This window comes from Prosopis cineraria, unplaced genomic scaffold (assembly GCF_029017545.1).
Source record: "Prosopis cineraria cultivar Desert tree isolate PC_DT_omini unplaced genomic scaffold, ASM2901754v1 PC15, whole genome shotgun sequence".
NCBI lineage: Eukaryota > Viridiplantae > Streptophyta > Magnoliopsida > Fabales > Fabaceae > Prosopis > Prosopis cineraria.
The window spans coordinates 3,040,129-3,064,772 of NW_026555346.1; the positions used below are offsets into that span (position 1 = coordinate 3,040,129).

The window sequence follows — 24,644 nt, forward strand, 5'->3', positions numbered from 1 at the left end:
GTGTAACACAGTAAGTGAACAAAAAGGAGGGAATATAACAATGAATTACAGCAGCGAAACACTCTCTCGCATAAGGACACAGATTTATCGTGGGAGTTCGGTGCTCACCAGGGTAATAATAATGTGACATAATTCAGATTGAAAGTATTGATTTTATATTTATTAAAATAAAAAATTGTAACAAATTTATTCATTATGAAAGTCTAAATTTAATATTAAAATTTTTATGATTGAGCTTTGAGAGAGATTACGTGGAGGGTGGACAAGGTTCAGCTTCTTGTATATAGATGCATTAGATTCTGCACACAAGGTACAAAATATAAACTTTGCGTAGAAATAGGCCTTGAAATTTGTGTCTTCAAAATCTTTGAATGGCTTCATGTGAAGTGCTAATATTTGTGTGCATCCAAATTAACCGAATTACAATAATTAACTTATGTGTCTTCTCTTCTGTCTCTTATTATGATCGATCGGTGTGTGGAGGTATTTGTCCAGGTGCATGTGAAAATGTGGCAAATGAGGGGCAATGAGATACAAAGGTTCAAAAAAGAAAAAAGGCATTGGACAAAAAAAGAAAAAAGGTGAGAGGGTATTTTAATTGATACATGCGAAAAAGACCGGAGAGAGACAAAAGGCCAGTGGGGATCGCAGTATTTATCGCCGCCAACTCAAACTCCTTCTCGTGTGCACGTTGGGTTCATTTTGGAAGGGGCAGCAGATCACTGTGAATCTCGGTGAGAGCACAACAGTTTTTTTACACGATTAGTTTACACTCATGGACATCTGCCTCAAAATCAATAGAATTGAAGCATCATCGACAAACTTGACATTAAATCCATATGACAACTTTTCTGGATCTCCACTTCGCTACAGGATGGGCTTTGTTCTGACTCTATCTCTACAAGCCCAACCCAAGTAACAACTCCAGAACAACATAACTTTTCTAGTTTTCTTTTCTAATTTTGTACAGAAGTTGTGAATAAGTTCAAACCGGAGACACGAGAGCCTGCCCAGAAATACGCGGAATCAATGGTGTTGAATGAGGTACCTTTCGGCAATGGTGGCGTGAGTGGCAGCGCCGATGGGAAGAACATCTTCATCGATCATAAAAAGAGGAGAATGCCCGGTGTGAGTAGATCCCAGCGTCTCGTTCCTGATCCCTATGTAGAAGAAAGCAGCCGGCACGACCTCCGAAAAGAAGGAGAAGTCTTCGGCACCCATCATGGGTGGGACCACCCTGAAACTTGTTTCGCCCAGCAAATCCGTCGCCGCTTTCCTCACGTGCGCATAAGTTCTATCATTGTTCACTGTCGGAGGATAAATGGTGTATTCCTTTTCGAAGAAGTCTACTTCTGCCGAGCATCTGTAGACGCTGGCTTGTTCCACCATCACCTGTTTGAGACCACCAATTTGACTCACGCCGTTCGCTATTTACTTTATTACTCTAAATTAAGTATTCGTGACCGTGTCCCTCTCTGTGCTCGGCAGTTTCAATATTAAGAGTGGCTTGAACGATTCTTTTTACCTAATTTCAGATCACTAATCAGTTATATATCGGTGGCTAACCTGCTCTATTCTTTCAAGGAGCTGGTAAAAGCTTGCGTTAGAGAAAGCTCTGAAAGTCCCACCGAGAACCACTCTGTCCGGTATCATGTCAAGATTGTTTCCTCCGTCGAAAGAAGTCACTGAGACAACCTGAGTTAATAAGCCAGCCAGTCGTGAGTGAGTGACCAGTAATACGAATAAGTATTAAGGATTCGAAACAGAAGGGGCCATACCTGGGAATCTAATGGGTCTGATTCTCGAGAAACAATACCCTGTAAGCTGATGACAGCGGCCGAAGCAGCCAAGAGTTGATCAAGAGAGTGGTGTGGGGTGGCAGCTCGAGCCTTTTTGCCGCTAATGACAGCTCTGAAAAAGCCACAGCCGGCGAGCAGAGGTCCGGGCCTCGAACCAATAATGCCGGTTGGGAGCTGATGGGATACATGAGCGGCAAATATAGCCTCCACATCTTCCAGAGCACCCTCTTCTATCATTCGCTTTGCTCCATTCCCAGCTTCCTCCGCTGGCTGGAATATCAGTACCACAGTTCCCTGTGAAGCACACATCAATGGTCAAATGTCGGAGGAAATCAAAGTGCTGGAAGGTTTACTAAAGCTGATGACATACGGCATATGCCATTAATGATTTGAATAATACAGACACACATATGCGGAAGACAAGCAGAAACTAGTATCCTGTCAGAATACTCCGATATCTATTGACAAAATTGGTAAGCCTTCGAATTTGGATTGTAACATTTTGGATAATCAGACTTCCCTATACCAATCTAGTGCGCGGGTTTTAATCGGATACTAAATATTAATTAATTCCTGCATGTACAGTAGAGCGTTTTGTCAGCTACCACCGTTTGTCCTCTTATTATTATTTTCCCCTTAAAATGACTCCAAGTGAAATCTGAAATTGATCCTTAAATATTAAATGTTACTCCCTCAATCTTAAATTTAAAAAATTTTTTTAAATAAAATATTACATATCAATAAATCTCATTAAATATATTTAATAATCTTATCTTTTTAAAATAAAAATATAAATTTTTAAAAATATTCATCATTTAATATATTAAAATGATAAATGACAGAAATTAATTATAAAGAGATAAAGGATAATATTAAAATTACTGCATTTAATAAAATTTTAATTTACCCAAAATGCCTTATATTTTTGTACAAAATTTTTTTAAAAAAAATGTCTCATAATTTAAGTTAAAAGTAATATTTTTCAAGAAACCTTCTAACTCTAAATCTCTACCTTGAAAAAAGCCCCTTCTAAATCACCAGAAACTTCGGTTGGTTTTAGACCTGAGAGCCAAGAATTCTGTCCAGGACAAGACAAGAGCGGCCTCCATGATAATTCTTGCTTAGTGTCATTTGGTTTTAAAGATAGGATTTCTAAAAGATAAAAACTTTTGAAATGAAATTTGAATTCAATTGTTGTTTGATTTTTAATATCTTTCAAGAAGACATTTCATGTTCAAATATAAATTTTATTATAATAATTAACTTTTACTAAATCAATTTTTGTTAAATGAAATTTTTACAAACTAACTTTTATCCAAACAAACACATAATCATGTGATCATATAAATAGTGGCATCTGAATTGGTACCTCCTTCATTACAAATGGGCAAGAAAAAGACTACAGGCTTGTTTGGATAAAAGGGACATTTGGCATTTGAAAAACACTTCCAAATTTTTTAAATGTTAAAATTTATTTGAGAATTTTTAAATGGAGGCAAAATAATTTTTGAAATGTAGATTAAAAAAAGGTTTAGAAGTGAATCTTCAAAAGCAAGTCAAAATTTGATTTGAAGTGACAAATGAGAGTTGGAACATTCAAGGAGGAGAATAAGTATATACATTTAGATATAAATTTTAGGATAACAATTTTTATTAAATAAATTTTTGACAAATTAACTAAACAAACGCTACACTCTTTTATCTAACTTTTCAAATGTCCCATACTTGGAGATTCCATACTCCTCAGGACACTGAGCGAAGCTGTCCTATTGAATCACGCGCTCTGGTCAATACACTTAAAAGCCGGCCATATTGGATGACGATATTCGATAGTGAGCACCTAGGCTCAACAGCATATAAACCTTTCGTCAGGACAAGTTCCGTCCTAGTGATGCAGGAGATGCCAATCTGCCCTTCTCGCTTAAGTTCTGTTTGAATATTCTTTTAAAATTAATTTTAAATTTAAAATTATAATTTTAAAAAATTTTATCCAAACACCTCAATTTTCTTAAACTCTATTTGGTTTCTAAAATTTCATTTAAAATAAGTTAAAATTTATTTCATTTTAAAAAATTAATATCATAATCAATTCTTAAAATTTCATCCAAACACCATCACATTTTAATAATTAATTTTTTTTAATCAATTTTTTTCAATTAAAATTCAAACACACCCTTAAAGAAAAGCATTCAATTTATAAAAACATAGGATAACGGATTGATAAAATAAGAATGGCTTTTAGCTAAAGTAATAAAATGTTAGTAAATTTTATTTAATAAACGTTTTAAAAAGTAGTGGCTGAATATGAGAATGCCTTCCCTTTTGTTGGGCGGTCACGAATGGGTTGACCTTGCTCCATTGAAAAGGTGGGGAAGAAAGCAATAGTTTATATCACGGCTGCACATGAATAGAACTACATTTTGCAGTCCGCTGCCTGGTGATGGCTAAAAAGAGAGAAAAAAATATATTGATAAAATCAATTATAAATTAATTCATATAAAAAGATAGCATCTTTATTTTTTATATATATATATATATATATAAAAGGAAGACTTAGATGTAACAAAAGAAGGAGCATCTAGAGAAAAATACTTGATCTCCTCAAATACACAAAAAAGAGGAGAATCTGAAAAAAAAAAAACAATTAATAATTAACATGCAAACAACTAAAAGAAAGAAAGAAAAGAAAATCTACATGTAAAATGAAAGAAAGAAAGAAATATCATGAAGACTTAAGCGTAATAAAATATCAATATAAACTTTAATAAGGATGAAATGTACATGAATTTTTTAAACAAAACCACAATTTCAATTAACTAAATGCACATTTAACATTAATCTTTGATATATAAAAAAATAATATTGTATACATATATATTGTTCGGGAGAGCCAAATGGATAAGGCAATATACCTTGCCCATTAGCTGTCCCAAACACTAACCAAGCCCAAACATACCTAATTTTGTCTAGCTATTTTTTTTAAGGCTAGGCTAAATGAAATTTTACGAAGCTGGGTCAAGCATCTAAACTACATGAACAACCCTAATTTTTTTATTTGGGTGTGAGGGGTGAGAGATAAAAATGAAAAAAATGGGCAAGTCTAGTCCTTAAAGGTCTAAACCGTAAAACACAATTTTTTAAATTTCTATTGAATCTCGAGGCTCGATCTTTATTGAAAAGATTTAAGGTCAGGCTTTGAAAATTAAAAAAAGTTAGATATTTGTAATTTAATGTTACTTTTTTAAAAGATAATTTAATTCAATATAGTAATATTTAATATTATAATTTAATTTTAAAATTTAACATAAACTAAATCAAGGTCTTATATCATCAATAAAAGATTTTAAAATCTAAATGTGTCTTAGTTGATGCCATTATAATTCACAACAAAATTCAAAAAACAAAATAAATGAGGTATATTGATATAATCCTCACAAAATAAGATGAGGGATCAAAACTTTTAAATCAAATTGAAATCTCAAAAACAAGCATCATTAAAATATTGGACGCTCATAGCCTAAAAAAGAGATTTATGTCAAAAGAGGAATTACCTAAGAATAAGAAGGCTAAATAGTCAAAGCAATAGAACACTGAAAAGGAGACACCAAATCAAGAGAAGTTGAGTACATAGACAAGAGGGAGAGGAGAGGTGAGGCGAAAGATGGAGAGAGCTAAAAGGAGATGCGAGACAACTAGATAAAAGGCGAGGGCAAAATGGAGATATTGAGTCAAGAGATGAAGAGAGTTAGAGAACTTAAAATAATTAAATATTTAAGATTTTTTTCATTTGTCAAACAGCACATTTCAAAATAAAAGAGAAAAAATATAATAGAATTTGTAAGATCGCTCAAATTTGAGTTATCTTTTTAAAACTTATCAAGATCGAGCTCAAAAGCTTGGTTATCATAAAAATTTTATATTTTTCATGCTTAAACCGTTCTTTAAACAAGGCTTTGAGAATCTACCCTTGTTCTACAGTCCAGAGAGAAAAAAGGAGAGAACAGGAGGGGTGGATGGGAAAGGGTAACTAAATGGTTTAACAGCGGAACTCGTTTTTGTTTTCCATTGTCTCTCTTGGGTGAAGAGATCAACTGACGTACGTCCACAGTAACTTAGTTAACCCCACTCGGGACTTAAAGCTTATCCACATAGAATTAATGAAAGCTCTGATCACACTCTGCTTTCACTTTTCAGATGGTGTAGAGTATTTGAGGTTCTTTGGCTAAAAGTTGAGAAAGCTCGTAACTTCAACCTGGGCACCGCCACTCAAAGGGTCCCCTCTCAGAGACTTAATTATCATATGCAAGTGCCTCCAACAACTATATCGATTTTTAACATAAATTCGCTTTATTAAATATAAACAAAGAGATTAGAAAAATCTCCCTAGACCATGTACAGCAAAGACCCAAGGCCAAGGGGGAAAAAAAACTAATCACCGTACTCCGGTGAATAAACCAATCTTCTAAATCGGTTTTTTTCTGTTAATCAGAATCGACTGATTGAGAAGCAGAAGGAACAGCTGGGACAAATACTGTCCATGTGGCGAGTGAATAATACGTGGCGCAGGGTGAAAATTTCGAGGCGGAGCAGGTTTTTAGAATAACTGCACTGTGCAAGTTTCCAAACATGTGAAGTCGATATCCAACCGGAAACACGTGTCCACCACACCTTCCCCACACGACCGTTCGGCCCGCCGTACAAAAGCTAACTGAACGCAAACGGCATTTGATGGGATTTAAGTGTGGGTTTGGTTTTCAGTTTGCTAAAAGTTCATTTGGTGAAAATTCATTTGGAGAAAGTCAGTTTAATGAAAGTCAGTTGTTGTAACGAAATTTGTGTTTGGATATATTTTTTTAAAAGTCAGTTTGATATATTGAAAGTTGTTTGGTTTGTGATAGTGAAATGTGTTTTTGAATGTACAATTACCAAAAAGGACATTGATTTATAATGATTTATAATTTTTATTATATAAATATAATATATTCAAAATATTTAAAAAATATAATAAAGATTATAAATAACATAAATTTTGATCTATAATGCTAAAAATTTGATCTCTAATTATTTGTATTTTTTAATTTGTAATTTTAAAAGATGTAATAAAGATTTGTAATTTTTATTATACATTAATGTTAAAAATTAACATGATTAATTACTTAATTTATAATACTAAAAAAATTGATACCTAATTATTATTATTAAAATAATAATTATATTTTTAATGAATTAACTATTTTTTAAATAAAAAATAAGAGATTAAACTTAGGGTAGTATGGTCAAATAACATCCTACTTTTCAAATCCACTTTTCAAAAGCTTCAGACAGTTACGTTTCAGAAATTCACTTTCAGCTACTGTTTGAATGTACTTTCAGGATGTGCTTTTCTGCCAAATATTTTACCCAAACAACTTTCAACTTTCTGAAAGTAAAATTTTACTTTCTGAACGTGAAACGAAGGAAAACCAAACGCATCCTAAGAAATTAAATTGAAAAGAGAAGATTGTATTTGCATACAGCGAATCATACATATAAATAGAAGTATGATCAAACCACAGGGAGGATTGTTTTAATATTGAACGAGTTTAAACCCCGCAGGCCGTTATCGGATCTCACCATTTCAAAAAGGATAGAGCCATAGAGGATGCAAGTTTAGGGAAAGGAGAGTAGCTTTGAATAAAAACATCAAAATAGAGCGACAAAATTATTTTACTGCAGTAGTGAGATGGAGTAGGGAATGGAAGGACAAACCTTCAATAAATGCTCGCGACTCTTGAGGATTTTGGCAGCACCAACGAGCATGGTCACATGTGCGTCGTGCCCACAAGCATGCATTTTACCCGCAACTTTAGATTTGTACTCCCATTCCACTGCTTCCTGCAATCAAGCAAACCCACGCCCTCTCATCACACTTCTTCCGCAGAGTGTGAAATAACCCAATTTACCTTGTCGCTTCTAGACGATAAATGCATTATTGAGCTAGGCCTAGCTAGGAGAGCACCGAGATTTCTCTTACCTTTTTTTTTTTAAGGAACAGGAAGGAAAAGGTACAATTTAGAGGGAACCTGAATGGGGAGTGCGTCCATGTCAGCTCTGATGGCAACAAAAGGCGGACCGCCCGTGCCGATCCAGGCCCGAATACCGGTCTGGGCCAGAGGGTATCGATAACTAACTTCCATCCGATCCAGCTCCTCTCTTATCAACCGGCTCGTCTCGGTTTCCTCGAAAGCCAGCTCCGGATTCTCGTGGATCCTCCTCCTCAATCTTTTCAGCCACTCCACCATCTCCTGTTGCCGCGCGATTCCCAGCACCGCCTCCGACCATGCTTCCGTCCATATTTGGCAGCCCGATAGCTCTGTTCCTGATCGGAGCGTCTGGTTTTTGCAAGCGGCGGAGGTTGTCAGTGAGTTCTTCGTCCGGGCTTTTTTCTCCAGGCCGTGACATCTCCGGTCAGCGGAGAAGACTGCATCGTAAGAGGATGCGGCCAGCTCGGCGAGGGACAGGGTTAAGTGTTTGGGATGCAGGAGGATCAATAGGAAAGTAATCGCACAGGAAAAGCAAGATTGATTGATTTTCATGTTGGTCTTTGTTTCTCTGAAACTGAGAGAAAGAGAGAGCGATAGTACCGGAGGTGGAAGTTGAGAAAGTGTGGGCTGAGAAAGAAGGACAAGGAGGACGGGGAATTTAAACACGTGGGAATGAAAAGGAAGGATATATATTTAATAATAATAATAAAATTGAATAGTTTATTGTGAGGGTGAGGATGATAGGGAATAAGTGAAATAAGCACGTGGAGAGAAGAGGGACGGAATGCAGGGCCAGGAGCGATGACGTGACGTGATTGATTTGAATAAGGATGTGTTTGGTTGGGAAAATAGAGCGAGTGGGATGAGAGGGAAATCCTGATAAGTTCCCTTTAACAACAAAAAGAAAGATGTTTTCAAATCATATTTTTAGGAGAGAATAACAATAATAAAAAACACTCAGGTAAATTATTTTTAAAAAAGATTAATAGTAAATATTATTTTAAAAATAAGTCATTTTTTTATTTTTAAAATAATTTTATATTAATTTTTGTCTATAAATAATTTTTAAAAATAATTCTTCTTATTTTTAAATTAAATTTATTATCCTCTCGGTTAAAAATATAAAACATTTTTTAAAAAATTAAATTAAAAATTTAAAATATTTTTAATTTTTTGAGATATAATTATTATTTTTTAAATATTTTTATTAATAAATAATTTTATATTTATTAAGAGGTTTAATTTAATTAAAAATATTTTATAATTTTAAACGGAGAGAGTAAAATTTTAACCGTCCCTTCAAGCTCGTGGGCGTGAGGCGAAATGGGGCAGCTGGGAGTTAGGGCCCCTCCACTTTCACCGGCCTTTTCTTCACCGAAATAATAATTAAAAATTAAGCGTGTATTTCCTATTGTATATTGATAGCATGATTAGTTTAACATATTGCGCATGTAGTCAGTGATCAATGCTCAATCTGTGCAGTGGATTCTGCAATTATGCGTCAATATTAGATCCTGGTCAAATAGATAGTTTGCAGGGGGAAAAAACAAAGATCTATTCAACAAATGAAACTTTGAGCATGATTAATTGACTACAACAAAAAGATAATCATGTTGTGAAAATTTTAGAACAATATTTATGATAAATTTATTTTTGTAGAAAAATATTTCATAAATGTGTTCTCTATGATGTTTTATACAAGATGAAGATGTTTAGTTATCGTTGACAATGTCAATCGTGTATAAGTAAAATATAACAAATAGTTTGATTGAGTATTATAAAGAGATACAATATGAAATAGATTGAGAAAAATTCATAATTTTTTACATCGAATAATCAAAGACATTCTTGTAAACAGCACTAAAATTCTTACAATGGAGTGACTATATATCATCATTAAAAGTTAATATTTTTAAACATTCGGTGCTTCGAATATGAGAAACAATAACGTGCAATTAGTTTGTAGGTGAAAACAAAACAAGTCAAGTATAATTCAATATAAAACAGGCTCATTAATGATCATGTAAAAGGTCAGTATAATGAAAACTACCTCCTTATAGTAAATGATAATCTAGGATCACGTACATGGACACCTAAAAATACGATGTATACATTTTTTTATTTTTTTTATTTCATCCAAACATTTCTTAGGCCGGCGTCAAAAACATGTTTTCCCATTCAAATAACTATTAGACATGTATTTCTGTGCAACTCCATTAACTTACTAGTATTATGCATTAAAATTAGTTGGACACACGCTTTAAACTTTATTTAATGATCTGGAGGTCTAATGTTGAAATTAAATTTAAAAAATCTATAAAATAAAGATTATCAAGTGAATTCATGTTTCCATCATCTTTCATAATATACAAGTTTTCTTGGGGACAATATGTGCATTGCTTTTTCAACCACAATCAATATAATATAAAGAATTACAAATATTGTTATATAAATTTGAAAAGGTCAGATCAATAATGAACTTTACTAGCTCATTTGAAGCATCAATAATAACAAATTAATCAAGATCATAATATTCACATATCATTCATTGACTCTAGTAATAGTTTTATCATTAATTGAAATAGTCTAGTCAACAAAATCTTGAAATGTACTAATAAATGCTCTTGTATTTGTTATCAAAAGTTTGATGCTTCATGTTGATGTAAGAAGATGACAATTATCATAGATGCACGAAGGGTTAATGCTGATAAAATGTTAAAATAATTAATTAATATTTAATACGTTATATATAATGTTAAAATATATTTTTTACTGGGGGATTCAAACCAAGCCTGAATTTATTTTAAGCCGTGTTTTAAAAATTTTCATGTTTATTTGACCTGGCTAACCATGTCAGACCTGGATTTACCAGTTTTAGTTATAAACAGTAGGCCTACGCAGCGTGAGTCCACAACAGTCTACACTCTACAGTGTACGTACCTCAGTAACTACACCCTTTAATTGGAGAGCGACTTGCCAACCCCCACGCCATTCACGGCCTAAATGCTTCTTCCCATTTTCATTCTTCCTTTTGTCATTTTTTTTTTTTGTGGCGCACAAGTATCTCCATAATCATATTAAGATCCCGATCAGGTTCAATCGTTTTCTTTGAAGTCAAATGCAGGGTGTTTTATTATTTTCCTCCGGTGGTTTTGAAGCATAAAATTTTTTTAAAAATTTAATAAAGTTAAGCCATTGATAGAATTATTTATTACAGAAAAAAATTAAATACGAGTATATAAATTAAAACGTGCATAAAATGTATGAGAATCAGAAAATAGAGGCGAGAGATCATTAATTAGAGGTGAAGGGAAAACACTAATTAATTAAAACATGGTCGGAAGAAAAAAGGGCGACTCATGTATCTTTCAAAAATATGATTTGTGAAGAAACTTGGCGTGGACGGTGAGATGAAGAACACGACTCCCAGGCCCCACCCAGTCCAATAACTTTGGAGTTTTCTGTGTATTATTACCTTAATTGTTTTCATAATTTTACTTATTACTGTCGCTCCTGTTTTTCGATGGGCCTTGCTAATTAATTTGTCTGCTTGTCTTGCCCCCTTTTCAATGGCAACAATGGAGGAATTAATCCAGTTACAATGAGCAATGAGTTAATCGGACACATTTAAATATAAGAGGTTCTAATATTGTTATATTTATTCTGACACTAAGACATTTTGTATGCTATTTCCTATTTGATCGAGAGCAAAGCGATTAATTAGTTATTTCGAAATGAGGAAAATATTATTATTAAATTAGGGGAAGCTGTGGGTGCATGAATATTCAACGAGAACAATACCATGTTTACCAAAATATACCAAGGATGTGTAATTAATTAATTAATTAATTACTATATTCTATTCCATCTTATTTACAAGTCACTTTAACAATGTTCTGTTAGAATGAATAAGGATCTTAAAACTTATTATAATTATCTTTAAAAGTGAAACAAGTTCTTAACTTTGTTTTTGTTCAATTTGCATATTTTAATAATACATTTTCATTTACAACCATTTAATAGAGTAAACAGAATTTTAAAATAAAAAGTCAATAACAAGTATTTTAAATGAAATTAAAAACTCATTACCTTTCTATATAAATGGGAGGAGCGAAGCATATCATCAATTAACAATGCAGTCAATAAAAGCCAATTCAAAAAACAATCACAACATTGAGGAAAGGAACAAGGATTGAAAGAACGCAGGAGTAGCTAGTCAGGTGGAAGAATGAATGATACAAAACACAGGATTGAGACGCAATTATTAATATACCCGAGCTTTTTAAAGGATTATGGCAAAGGAGAAGTTCCTATTCAGAGAGAATTAAATATTAAAAAATATAAAATACTTTTAATATTTTAAAGTGTAATTAATATTTTTTTAAAGTGCTCATAATTAATAAATAAATCACTTTATATTTACTTTAAAATAAAATAACTTATTAAATAAAAACACTTATAAAAAATAATATTAATTTAAATACAATTAATTATTTTACCAGTGGGTAAATTCATATTAAAAATATTTTATATTTTTAAATCAAAAGAATACATCATAGCTCCAACCTATATGGGTATGGGTGCATGTATACCATACCTAATTGTGTATAAGAATATGGAGAAAGATCAAAAGAGATCGCAATTACTGTACTCCCTTCAGTTCACTTTATAGATAACATTTTAAAAGGATGAAGTGATCCACTTTATAAGTCATTGAATAAATAGTGATATTTTATTTTAAATAAAATGTCTAAACTATTCTTAAAAAGTATGAGAGAGAAAAACAGAAAAATAATGTTATATAATTTATTTATTTTTTGAGGGTTATTTTTATAATTTTATAAAATTTTATTCTTTATATCTTTATTATATTAATATTGATGAGATCAATAAAAATAATTTATAAATAAGATTAAAGGAAGTAGTTTGCAGGTGCAAGGTAAGAAGTCACAACAGCCATACATCTCTTCCTCTCCCTATGTATATCCATTACATGTCTAAGTCACATCAGTCCCATCATTAAAATGAGTGAGAGGAACAGAGGACATTGAATGTGGTACCACATCTCCGGGGAGGATCCACCTGCATATCAAATTATCTATCGCCCGCCGCTGCAGGACAAAGGATATACCGAACCTTGCTCCTAATACAAACATGAAGGTGAATGCCTTTTCCTCTCACAACTTGTTAGGCTCAATGTGTTGCTGCCAATGCCATGATCCACAGACAACTGAAGAGGGCTCTATAGTGAACCAACTTGTGACTGAATTCACGCCCGGTTGCGTTCACATATTGAAACTAACGGCAACTCAAACGAATCATGCCTATCAACAACCCCATTCTCACCGCAGGTAAAGATTCTCTCCTCTCCTTTCGTCCTTTTCCCTTTTTCCCCTTTTTAGTGATTAGATTAAAATTTAGACGATTTAAATTTAATTTTCTATAAAATTATTATTAAAATATTAAATTATAAAAATATAAATAATAAAATTCAAATTATTAAAATTTAATAGGGACAATTAAAAAATAAAATAAAATGAAATAGTTTGAAGGAAATCAAATTTGAATCATCCAAAATATTAATTTAATAATTAAAAATTAAGAAAAAAAAAGGAAAGAGAAAGGGGAAGGAAAAGGAGAGAATCCTATCCGGTCTCACCACATCCTCCCTTTCTCAAATTAAACTGCTCCCACCGCACATGCTTGGGGCGGGCCTAACGACAGCCCACACAACCAATCTTCCTGACTGGTGTTGATCAGTGATCACCTAACCACCCACCCCGTTTTTGTTAACAAATACTCATCACTTTCAAAACTTTCAAGTTATTATTCATGGAATATGCGAAATCTATTCTCTGCTAAAATTAACCTTTTATTTGAATTTTTACTTCAACTAAAATCGTGATACTTGGATGCCTACTTTTTTTTTTTTAATTTTACTTCAATAAAGAAAGTGCACCAGAAATTCCTTTTCCTGAGCCCGGGGCTTGGTTCAATGGGAAGATGTGGCGGCGAGTTCCTAAGTGTTTGCAATTCAGCTATGGTCTAACTCGTGCTCTCACTCAGCAGTGACAAGAATTTTGCCGTGTTCACTACTGCTTCTGTGCTTCATTACAAGAAACCCAGCAAGACGGTCAGTGCTCAACAACACAAATTTTACCACATAATAGACCCCGGGTTGTTAATTTCAACGCCCCAACATCTACATGATGTCCAAACACGATACTTTCTACAGTTTGATCCGTAACATAATCACTTCAGAACTGACGTTCAGGGCTTTCATAAAAAGCCTAGACATTTATTTCAAAGCCAGATGGTTCTCAAGTTCAGATATTGGATTTCCCCCCTTCCGTGTACAAGACAGACTTCCAAGATGGGTTCCTGGGAACAAACGTGTCCTGCCAACAACATTATCTGTCACGCAAGGAATAAAATGACCCATGCACACACCACTTTGGCGTGCGGGTTTAAAGCCGCCATTATGGCATCTACAAGTTGATATTTAATCAGAAAAGCAGAGATGATTGGTTACTACCGAAAATCAACACAAAAACTAACTGAAGATCGCAGACACAATTACGCGAAGCTAAAACAAACTATTTATCCCACAGGTAAATTGCAACACGAGCCTATGAGTACACCCCCGTCTCTCCCTGTGAGAACATGAAGTGTTGAATATACTTAAATAACCTGAATGCTGAAGCGACGAGCACGAAACATTGCCTAGTCGAGATGCAAGCATACAAGGATAACTGACGGAAATAAGTATTTTCCAGTTCTCATGAATTTCTCCTAACAATTAAGATGTGAACAAATAAGTGCAATCTGTCAGCTAGTAAGTGGTCTTGTATTCAGAAACTCACAAAAGGAAAGGATAACAAGATCCGGGCAGATTCAATTTAAGGTTACGGCTTCAAGAAAGGTGAGCTATAGGGCCTTCAAAATTCTAATAGATAAAGTAAGGGATAGTTGTCCCGGGGGATTTGCTGTGTAAACGAAACAAACTCAGGAAGGGATGGAAGAAATTGAACTCACAGAGACATAAGAACAGGTGGGAATGACCAATAAGGAATGGGACTGGGCGTGTTGAAAGGCCGAAACGCAGAGGTGAGAGGCCAAGCCCAAACCCCTCTTGGAAGACGGTACAAAAGTGTGGATCAAATCCATCACCTTATCATCGTTTCTCAGCACGTACTGTATATACGCCTCCTTATCCTCCGTCTCGAACTTGTGCTGCCTTTCGTTCCATACTATCTTGGGAACAGCCCCGGCACCACCCTCGCCTTCCGATTTGGTTGCCGCCGCCATTTGCCCTGTGTCTGCGTTGTGAGATAACATTAGGCAATTGATAGCGGACATATCAAAAGTCAAAACCAGAATTGATTAAGAGCAAGGCAAGACAAAGCAGACACTGGGTAAAACAAGTAGAAATGAGGGAAATTATAGTGTTTGAGGGAGGAGATTGAGCAACCGCAGGTAGAAGGAGAGGGAAAGATAACCTACCGAGAAAAGAAGAGAGAGAGAAAAGAAAAGGGGGGCGGGGGGAGACGTTGAGTGGGGTTGGGAAAGAGATTGGGGAACGCAACGGGGATGGGAAGGAGGCACTCAAGATGCGTTCATATGATACATGAGAATCTAGGGGGAAATTGTCTGCACTGAATAGGGGAGATTATAACTGGTCAAAAAAAAAACAAAAACGAATAGGGAAGATTATTGTTGAGAACATGGAAAAAAATAATATTTACCGAAAAGGATCTTAAAATTAATAATTATTGAGAAGGACCAAATATCGTAATATAAATTTTAAAATGTAAAATCATCGTTAATCAAATCTTCTCTATTTTTTCTAGCCATATCTCGAATTTGATAGTTACATGATTGGCAATAGTAAATAAACAAATTTCTTGTGCCTTGAAAATTCGCAAATTTAAATATAAGAGGAGTTAAATATCAACATCACATGCTGGCAGAATCAATTCAAATTTAAATATACAAGTTTTGCAAGTTTTGACGCATCATCTCCAATTTGCAGTGGTTTATTATTTAAGGTTAATAAGCAAATAAAATCTGAAACTTTTAAAATATATAAAATAAATGCTAAACTTTTAAATTTATAATAAAATAAATTTTGATCATAAACTTTTTTAATATCGTTACTGTCCACACGAGCATTGAAATGATCAGGGTTAAATTCGTAAAAAAATAAACTGTAAACAGCACTTACAGTAACAGCATTAAAAAGTTAACGATCAAAATTTATTTTATTATGAATTTAAAAGTTTAGTATTTATTTTATATATTTTAAAGGTTCATGGTCTAAAATAATTTTTGAATAATAGTTTAGGTTCTATTTATTCATTAACCCTATTATTTATAATCAACAATGAATTTGATAATAATTGTAATAATTTTTTAAAATTATATTCAATTAATTATTTAAAAAGTAATTATTTTTAAAATATATTGATTTAATTAAATATAATACTATATTTTTATTTTTATTTGTGTGGAATTGAAATCCATATAATTTTATTTTTTTAAATTTTTTTGTGACTCATGTAATGCCCTTAATTATAAGGTATTATTAATAGGTTTTATATTAAAGTTATAATAATCAATTATATTTATCCTAGTCCTTCAAAGTAATTTTAATTTTTATGGTCCTTTATAATAAATATTATTTCTCCAGATCATTAACAATAATTTTCCCAAATAAATATCAGATCGGCGTTCGCGCCTATTTATTTATGCTTTTTAAAACGAACCGATATTAATAGTTTGACAGGTAATTATTTATTTAATGAGGCATGATTAAGAATAAAAAAGGAAATTTTCAATAAATACACAAGATAATATATAAATTTTTATTATATTTAGCTCTAAAATATCAAAATCATTACCGATAAAATGGTACCGATTATTATTTTGGGCGAAGTGAATTCCATTAATTCAAAACAAGAGCCTGCAAAAACAAGGGCAAAGTATCACAGCCATATGAGAACGGAATAGTCTGAATAAATAAGAGACACGAAATCCTATCGAGACAACAAGACGCAAGAAAATCAAAACTCGGAAAAAAAAACTATTGGAATCCGCGTCTACGGTAGAGGGGATTGTCTCCTGAAAAAATAGTGATAAACTGCAGTCACAGGGAATGCACAATTATGGTACATCATAAAGCTTTACTGGTGACCATCCCACTATAACCCCTCCGGCTTGCTTTCAATCGGCACGGGATTGGCCTGCACGGGACGAGAGAATGATGCCCACGATGAGGCCGTAGAGAGCAAGAGCTTCCGCAAATATCAGGATAAGAATCATTCCCACGAATAGCTTTGGCTGCTGGGCGTTAGCCCTGAAAAACCCGCAACAAAAATACCTGGCTCAGAATTCTTGCCTCTTTTCATCCATGACGCGATTAAAAATGAAAAAATATGGAGCACAGGCGCGCAGATGCTCGCACGCACACACATATGAAGATGAAAGAATACGACGATAAGGTGTCAGAAATGAAAACATCAGAACATCGAAATGCAACAGGTAAACGGCGAAGCCTCACGTACAAAACAAGCGTACACCAACGCAAAATGCTTACAGAGATCACTCAAAAGTTGCACAAAATAAAGCACAAGTTCCAAAGACAATTCTCAAATATAAGTCCCTTCAATTGATACTAAATTCATTTACATGTAATTTGCCTTTCGAAATGCCAATTGCTGAGACGGGGAAAAAGATGGACATTCGCATAATACATTAGTTTCAACAAAAAGCAAAGTCAGTCGTGCCACACAACAAGCAGTCAATTTAGCCCTGAAACTCCCTCATTATCTTGGTAAAAGCTTACCCTTAACTCCAAACGAAAATGCTCAGAAAAAGCAAAGTCAAGTGCTATTCCAGCAAAACCCAGTTGCACTGTAAATAATTATCATAACTCAATACAGATGATCAGCATAACATGAAATAAAGTACATGAGTTTACTCATTGCGATTGCACAAGACTACTACAAATTTCTAACTGCAAGAAAAATAACAAGCATAACAAAGTAAAAAGTTATAGGTAATAGCTATTTTTAACTGGAAATTTCAACTCAGCAGGAATTTTCACAAACAAAAACTTAACTGATTTCTTAATCCATGTGAATTAGTTATTTAGTTCTGACATTTAAAACCGGAGGAGTAATTGTTTCCATATTTTTCTCCATGAAGACAAGATTTACAACAAATTTGTCAATTGCCAAAGCAAATGTTGTAAAGCAACTAGGTACGTAAATGATCACTATCAATCCAAAATATATATATATAACAGAAGACGGTAAGGCATCTGTGTCCACAGCAGTATATCTTAAGCAACCATAAATCAAATGGAAACAGCAACAGTATCCAACTCTGACAAATTTGAAGTTCTGAACTCCTTCATACATTTTTTTTTTTTGGATTAAAGTTAAAAAAATGGCAGCTCATGAGAAGACAAAGGATTGATCACTTGAAGTTGTGGCAGGAGTCAACATAGTCTTATTTTCCATTTCATACGGTTGACAAGCCCAATTTTATTTTACTATTTACAAAATTAAGTACGAGACATAAAAAACGGATAAACTAAGAAAAATAAAACATACCGAACTCCAGCATCCCCAACAATTCCAATTGCCATCCCAGCAGAAAGTCCGGCAAGGCCACAGGCAAGGCCGGACGATAAATGGGCATACCCATCGAAGAGATAGTAAGATTTTGCTTTCGGGTTAATTCCTGTACTAATAATAACAGCTATGATTAATCCATAAATACCCAGCACTCCAGCCATTACCACTGGGACAATGGATTTCATGACGAGCTCTGGCCTCATGACTCCCATGGAGGCCACGCCTACTCCACTCTTTGCCGTTCCGTAAGCGGCTCCCATACCTGATATCGAATTTAAAATAACTAAGTACGCAAAATTTCAATGCTATCTATTCCAAATCGTTGTTTTCTGGGATTAGCACAGGGTATACGAAAACAAAATCAAAATATCACTCGACGCCCAGAGAAATCTATGATTAAAGTAGATCGAATAAACGTAAATCGAACGTGAGAATGACACATGGTTTCCCTGATCGTCGAATAGGAAAGTGTATCCCAGTTATTAAAAGTGAAACATGCTAACAAATAATAGTCTACATAAGCTTCTACGATGTCTTCAGGGGAAAAATCCCGAAGAAATAAATTACTTGTTAGGATTTCATTTATTTTCAACTTCGAAGACAACATAAAATTAAGGCGATGAATGTCAATTCATTAATTGCATATTTCCTTGAACCAAACAACCCCAAAACAAGAAAATTACACCCAAGTGCATTTACATAGAAGTTTCGAGCAAATTAGAAGACGACAAAGGAAAAAAAGCGAAAAAATGAAATGAGAGTTACAGGAGAAGACGAGGGCAGCAGCGGCTCCAAGGAAGCCGAAGAATGGAGCAGTTTCGTCACCGCTGAAACCTGCCATGGTTGATCGCTGTCGAAGAGGCAGCGGGATCTTCTTTCTTTTTGGTAAGGATGACGAAGGCCAAGAGAGGGAGGTTGCAATGATTGACGATGGTCTAATGAATCAGGACGATGGTCGAGCCACAGGGGCGGGGGGAGAGAGGCGTCGCTTTTCCGTACATTCTCCGTTTTACCCTTAGTCCCCACTTTGGGACTCTGGAGTCATCGTTGTGGCACGTTTCACTTGGTCTCTCTCGCATAGCCTTATGATTGGGCTAGATAAAAGCCCATATTTTATCAGATTCAAGCAGTTTGATTTTGGGCCTCATTGTCCATGTCAACCGCAATAAACCCCTAAATCTATCTTCTTTTTGGTTTTTTTTTAATTGTTGTTTGTATCCTATCGGTGTACTAAAAAATTCAATCTTTTAGATAATAATTAAAAAATGATGTATATGAAAATAGGAAAACATTTGTAGCACCTTAAACTACATGTTTTGGTAGCACTGTAAATAGTAAAGAAGAAAAATATTAAAAGTGGAAGAGGATTTGTTATGAGTATTAAAAAATTAAGTAGTTGTCCATGTCTTGTAGTTTATTCAATTTTTATTTGGCTTAAGTGGTATACATGTGGTTATATGCAGAGGATAGCTCAATTATATTCCACACGTCCAAAATCATCCTCTTAGGTTTGTTTGGTCTTATTTTTATTTTTGAAAACATTTAAACAATTTTTTTATTTTTAAAAGTAGAATAATTTTCAAAAAGTTCTCAATCTCTCAAATTTTACAGTTTGGGTAATTTTTAAAAGTACTTTCAAATTATATTTGAAATATAATTTTATTAAACCTAACAAATAATTGGATCTCTCACGTATTAAACTAGAAGCCAAGCGTACTCAATCTCTGTTTTTCTTTTTTTACGCGGCTCTGTATATGCTATAAGCTTTATTTATTATGTTCTGTTTTTAATTAAAGAAAACTTTATTTATGATTGGTAGTTGTCAGGGTCCAGAGAGGAGAAGGCCCAAGAATACTCGAGACTCGAGGGAACTCTGGAGAAAAGAGAAGGGTAAAATAGCAATATATACGCAAAGTAGAACCGTCTTTTGCCGAGCGAGACTGAAGCAGAGAGGGTATCAGAAAGTCGGGGGGAGATGTTCTTCTTCTTTGTGGGAGGGTTAGAGCAACAGGTGCGTCAGGTGCTGAAATCGGGTATGGGCAGATGTGTAAACTGTAGCTCGCCGGCCGATCTAGTGGAATACGACAAGGTGTTGAAGCTCTTCTTTGTTCCCGTTTGGCGGTGGCCAGGCAAGGACCCACTCCTGTATTGTAACAATTGCAAGTTCTTCTTCCCGCAATCTTACTCCTTCCCCTCGCCACCCAAGACCACCCCGTCGTTGCCGGAAGTCTCCGATATTTTGCGTTGCCGATTCTGCGAACGAGTTGTGGAGCCCGACTACAGATTCTGCCCTTTCTGCGGCTCCGAACTGTAATTTACTTCTTGTTCCCTCTGTCTGAGTTTGGCTGTCAGTCGCTGCATATGAGTTTTTTGGAATGGTGGTTCCGTGTCGAACTAATAAGAAGCTATGATACATGTAAATTAGATTCATGTGAGTCTTGTGTCAATTTCGTTAATGATCTTTCTTGACTGCATTGCTTGTGTGGCTCAAAATTCTAGGTCTACAAAGTTAGACGACAAAGTTATGACTGTCTATTTAGTAAGTCTGAATCTGAATTCATATTATTACAGTTGAGATGGTGGTAATATCAAAAGTGGAAAAGAATGGATTTGACGCTTCCATTTATTTTTATCTAGAGACTTGAATTTGGGAATTGCCTCTGATCAATTTCCCGCATGGTCGAAAGCGCCGTGGGATATGCCAGATTGGCGGTGACATGTAAGAAGACGCATCGCTCGCCCTGAGGTGAAGAGTGAATCCTTTCTCGTCCTCACTTCCATCCCATTTTATTCAAATTAAGGAAAATTTTAAATTTTATCAATTTTATTTAAAAAATTAAAGAATTTTAATTTTTATCTTTAATAAATATTTTTAAATTTTATTCGTGATATTTTTATTTAAAGTATTTAATAAAAAATATAAAAAAAAAGTTGAGATTTGACAAGTGTTTTATTAATATAATTAAATTTTTTCTTCTTGTAAATAAGATCAGAGCAGAAGTCATTTTGTGTATTTTTATTTCACGAAGAGTAGTCTTGTTGCTCTGCGCTCCTAGGTATCTCCATAGTCCACAATTCCTCAGCGCTCGAAAGTTAAAAAACTCGCTTCGAAGGCGCATCCGTCTTTGTGACAAATTTTCTTTCCTGGTTGAGAGTTTATGCATTGTTTTCAAGTGTACATACTAGATACTCCGTTTTTATAAGAATATAAATATAACAAATAGGCCTTGCAATTTGTCATCATTATTAGATGACTGATTAGTTTTAGTTTACATGATTAGAGCAAAACAAGCCTTGGAACGCTCCACGCCTCCGCCCCTTGGCAGAATTTGAAGTGTGAGTAAAAAGGGCAGGTGTGAGATCCCAGAGGTTGTCCAAAGGTAACCCATGTTCTACTGCAAGTTGCATGATAATCTGTCACATGCAAGATAGCAACCAAGTAAGATAAGAAGGCTTTTCAGAAGAACACGGAATCATAATTCTTGCTTCTTGCCTCACAATATCTAAACGATAAAATGTATAGTTTCAAGGCATCTCTCTCCGTGGATTTCAAACCCAGAAGGCGGTGGCAAAGATGGGAGGGTAGCTGTTAGGGATTCTTTGCCCGGTCAAATCCAGATAATGCCACGCTTTCCGAAACAGGGCAAAGACTTCACGTTTAGCTGTCGAGTTTTTCCGGAAAAAAAAAATGGCATTTTCTCACATTTTCTGTCGGTGGAATATTCCCAGCCTGATATAGGTAACTTTCGGACATTGTGAGTATCAGACTGCCAGGGTACACATATGAGCAAGCCAGTGCCATATATACTGCTGCGTGTAATATTTTTTACCAATGCATGACAATCCTGAAGAGAGAGCAGCATACAGCATCAATATTTGTTTCGGTGTTTACTAAATATGGTAGGGGCATTGAATACGACCATTGCTTACAAAAGGTGCAGGGACACGATTGACGCTCTGTCCTCTCTGTTCACAAGTATTTTGTTCGCATCCAGGTTTCTCATCTTTTCCTCTAAAGGCCAAAGATAATCGATGCCTCCTTAAGACATTCTATGGGGTGCTGAAATATCAAAGGAGTAACACATTAGTGACCGTTAACATTCACGTTTTGTCTTTTAGAGCAACTTGTGCCAGGGGTGAAATTAATTTTGATTCTTCCCCCCCGGGGGGGGGGGGGTGTTGGACAAAAGCAAAGAGCAGGTAACCATTTGCCGCTGCTAACTGTTGGAGTTGTTGAGGTCCCACCGGGAGTCGAACCCAGGTCGCTGGATTCAAAGTCCAGAGTGCTAACCACTACACCATGGAACCATACGTCAACGCATCCCATCAAAAAATATTTTGAGGGTTGATTGTTATAATTCTGCTTAGTGACTTTGCACTGTTTTGATTAACTTCTTCAGGCTTTGGCTTGCCTACCTAACTCAAAATAAAATTAGTTAACCCTGTCAAATTTGCCAATAATTTTACCAACGAAAAAAATTATTCGAAGTTTGTATTTGTTTTCAAAACTACCTTCAATTCTTCTCTCCACATCATTAATCTTCTTTTTGTCCATGTTGTTAATGAATATGATAGCTAAGAGAGGACATTTTGAAAACGGAATAATAATCGTTGTTTCAAAAAAATAAAAAAACTCAATAACAACGATCAGGTGGAGTCTGAAAAATAATTTGTAATGAGGATAAGGATATTGACGATTAAGTAAAGATAAAGCAAGGGTATGCTTGATTATTAAAAATGAATGGAATGAAATGAAATGGAATGGAGTAAAAAAATTAATATAAAAAATATCCTTCTTCCTCATAATAAATATGATAAAACTCATTAATATATACTATAAATGTGAGAATCATCATACTCTCTAAAAATTTCAATAATCATTATTCTCAATCTCATGAATTAAATTACACTCTCCCTTTATAAATATGGTTCACTATTCTTTTTAATTTCTTAATGTTTACATTTATTTTTCAATTTATTCCACCACATTTATTTCAAGTAATCAAATGTGATCTAAAAATTGAATATGAATTTTTGGTTTTTCACCTGATCATTTAGTTTCGATTAATTGGGTCTAGCTAGTTCAAGCTTGGATAGATTATAAACCAACTCATCCTCCCCTTTTTAAAGAGGTATCATTGCTGCAAGTCTCTCTTCTTCTCTTTAGCTTTTTTATTAAGCACAAGATCATGAAAAATTGTGTAATGAAACAAAAACAAATTAGATCATGCCAAAAATTATAAAGTTTCTATACTCAAACGTAGATAATTGAAGATCGTGGTATATAAGCTGTCGCAAGAAAATTGGGAAGTAATATTTATTTACTTATTTGAACACATAATTGAAGATCATTGTCCAACCTCTCATGACAAACTCCTTAATTTTCTTAATTATTTTTTTTACAGAAGGTAGCTTTTGGATGTGTTGAATGAATAATTGATAGATATGCTTCCATCGAATCATAATGGATATTAATTTGTAAAAACTTAACATTTTAACAAAGAGTAAGACCTCCCAAAATTTTCAAAATATCACTATGCTACGACGATACCTAAGATATTTAAAGAGTCCTTTAATCTAATTTTTTTTATCGTGCCACAACAAACAACTGTGCTATTGATGTTGATTAAATTTTCAATATTGAGTTTGGCCCAACTTGTTTAAAGAATTTTAGGTTGCTAATCAATTGTTGGATGTAAGAGAATGATATATCATCGTCTAAGTTATCATCTTTAAAATAAATTTTTTTACATCTAGCCTCATGAATATTTCAACATGCTTGAGCAAATAGTCTTTGCCAATGCGACGGTCTTGTGCTTGGGTTACATCCTTTCTTTTAGCTTTATAAACTTTCATTCACGCGTGGCCTCTAGTAGTGGAGCCTGCAACATTTAAGAATGAGAGGACCTACACTACAAGGTAGATGTGCATGAGATTTTTTTTTTTTTCAAGTACTAAATTGCTTGTATTTTGCATTCAGATTAATTGAAAAAAAATTAGTTATATTTTAAACCCAAAAATATATATTACAATTTGGAGGGAGTACGTAGCTAATACTCAATATTAAATGTGTTCACAGATTTGATTTGGTTTGATTTTAAGAAAAAATAAATTGAATCAAACTAATTGATTCACTATAGTTGGAACCTATTCGAGTTTTTTTTTTAAATCAATTTGGTTCA

General features: G+C 34.2%; 4 protein-coding genes and 1 non-coding gene across 9 annotated transcripts; 1 reads left to right on the plus strand and 4 right to left on the minus strand.

The window, feature by feature from the left end:
* Positions 1-782: 782 nt before the first annotated feature.
* On the minus strand, positions 783-8,452 carry LOC129294156 (IAA-amino acid hydrolase ILR1-like 6). Its single transcript, XM_054932328.1, has 5 exons — positions 7,862-8,452; positions 7,548-7,673; positions 1,779-2,093; positions 1,567-1,695; positions 783-1,392 (listed from the first exon to the last, which is right to left on the minus strand). The coding sequence occupies exons 1-5, from the start codon at positions 8,372-8,374 to the stop codon at positions 1,027-1,029; spliced, it is 1,449 nt and encodes a 482-aa protein (XP_054788303.1). The 5' UTR covers positions 8,375-8,452; the 3' UTR covers positions 783-1,026.
* Positions 8,453-13,960: 5,508 nt separating this feature from the next.
* On the minus strand, positions 13,961-15,450 carry LOC129294530 (acetyltransferase At1g77540). Of its 2 annotated transcripts, XM_054932955.1 has the most exons (3): positions 15,326-15,450; positions 14,858-15,141; positions 13,961-14,220 (listed from the first exon to the last, which is right to left on the minus strand). In XM_054932955.1, the coding sequence occupies exons 2-3, from the start codon at positions 15,128-15,130 to the stop codon at positions 14,149-14,151; spliced, it is 345 nt and encodes a 114-aa protein (XP_054788930.1). In that variant the 5' UTR covers positions 15,131-15,141; positions 15,326-15,450; the 3' UTR covers positions 13,961-14,148. The 2 variants fall into 2 exon arrangements, with proteins under 2 accessions (XP_054788930.1, XP_054788929.1); XM_054932954.1 differs by lacking the exon at positions 15,326-15,450 and having other exon boundaries at positions 14,858-15,297.
* Positions 15,451-16,817: 1,367 nt separating this feature from the next.
* LOC129294118 (V-type proton ATPase 16 kDa proteolipid subunit-like) lies at positions 16,818-19,477 on the minus strand. 2 transcript variants are annotated; one of them, XM_054932253.1, is made up of 4 exons: positions 19,228-19,477; positions 18,439-18,724; positions 17,667-17,734; positions 17,113-17,177 (listed from the first exon to the last, which is right to left on the minus strand). In XM_054932253.1, exons 1-3 carry the CDS (start codon positions 19,301-19,303, stop codon positions 17,704-17,706), a joined length of 393 nt encoding a protein of 130 aa, XP_054788228.1. In that variant the 5' UTR covers positions 19,304-19,477; the 3' UTR covers positions 17,113-17,177; positions 17,667-17,703. The 2 variants fall into 2 exon arrangements, with proteins under 2 accessions (XP_054788227.1, XP_054788228.1); XM_054932252.1 differs by lacking the exon at positions 17,667-17,734 and having other exon boundaries at positions 16,818-17,177; positions 19,228-19,464.
* Positions 19,478-20,316: 839 nt separating this feature from the next.
* LOC129294752 (uncharacterized) lies at positions 20,317-21,705 on the plus strand. Of its 3 annotated transcripts, XM_054933227.1 has the most exons (3): positions 20,318-20,772; positions 20,962-21,001; positions 21,100-21,705. In XM_054933227.1, exons 1-3 carry the CDS (start codon positions 20,438-20,440, stop codon positions 21,124-21,126), a joined length of 402 nt encoding a protein of 133 aa, XP_054789202.1. In that variant the 5' UTR covers positions 20,318-20,437; the 3' UTR covers positions 21,127-21,705. The 3 variants fall into 3 exon arrangements, with proteins under 3 accessions (XP_054789200.1, XP_054789201.1, XP_054789202.1); XM_054933225.1 differs by lacking the exon at positions 20,962-21,001 and having other exon boundaries at positions 20,317-20,772; XM_054933226.1 differs by lacking the exon at positions 21,100-21,705 and having other exon boundaries at positions 20,317-20,772; positions 20,962-21,052.
* A 993-nt stretch (positions 21,706-22,698) lies between these two features.
* On the minus strand, positions 22,699-22,770 carry TRNAQ-UUG (transfer RNA glutamine (anticodon UUG)). The gene has a single exon. It is a non-coding gene; the product is annotated as a tRNA-Gln (tRNA).
* Between the last annotated feature and the right edge of the window lie 1,874 nt (positions 22,771-24,644).

Bases quoted from the DNA above. Each gene is read 5' to 3' on its own strand.
- LOC129294752 (XM_054933225.1), top strand. From the start codon at position 20,438: ATGTTCTTCTTCTTTGTGGGAGGGTTAGAGCAACAGGTGCGTCAGGTG. The intron at 20,773-21,099 runs GTAATTTACTTC...ATTTTTATCTAG, and splicing joins CCTTTCTGCGGCTCCGAACT to AGACTTGAATTTGGGAATTG.
- LOC129294118 (XM_054932252.1), bottom strand. From the start codon at position 19,303: ATGGCAGGTTTCAGCGGTGACGAAACTGCTCCATTCTTCGGCTTCCTT. The intron at 18,725-19,227 runs GTAACTCTCATT...ATTCGATATCAG, and splicing joins TGCTGCCCTCGTCTTCTCCT to GTATGGGAGCCGCTTACGGA. The intron at 17,178-18,438 runs GTATGTTTTATT...CGGGTTTTTCAG, and splicing joins GTTGGGGATGCTGGAGTTCG to GGCTAACGCCCAGCAGCCAA.
- LOC129294530 (XM_054932954.1), bottom strand. From the start codon at position 15,181: ATGTCCGCTATCAATTGCCTAATGTTATCTCACAACGCAGACACAGGG. The intron at 14,221-14,857 runs GTGAGTTCAATT...TGTTGTTGGCAG, and splicing joins CCACCTGTTCTTATGTCTCT to GACACGTTTGTTCCCAGGAA.
- LOC129294156 (XM_054932328.1), bottom strand. From the start codon at position 8,374: ATGAAAATCAATCAATCTTGCTTTTCCTGTGCGATTACTTTCCTATTG. The intron at 7,674-7,861 runs GTTCCCTCTAAA...GCTTGATTGCAG, and splicing joins TGGACGCACTCCCCATTCAG to GAAGCAGTGGAATGGGAGTA. The intron at 2,094-7,547 runs GTTTGTCCTTCC...TGTGCTTCACAG, and splicing joins GTCGCGAGCATTTATTGAAG to GGAACTGTGGTACTGATATT.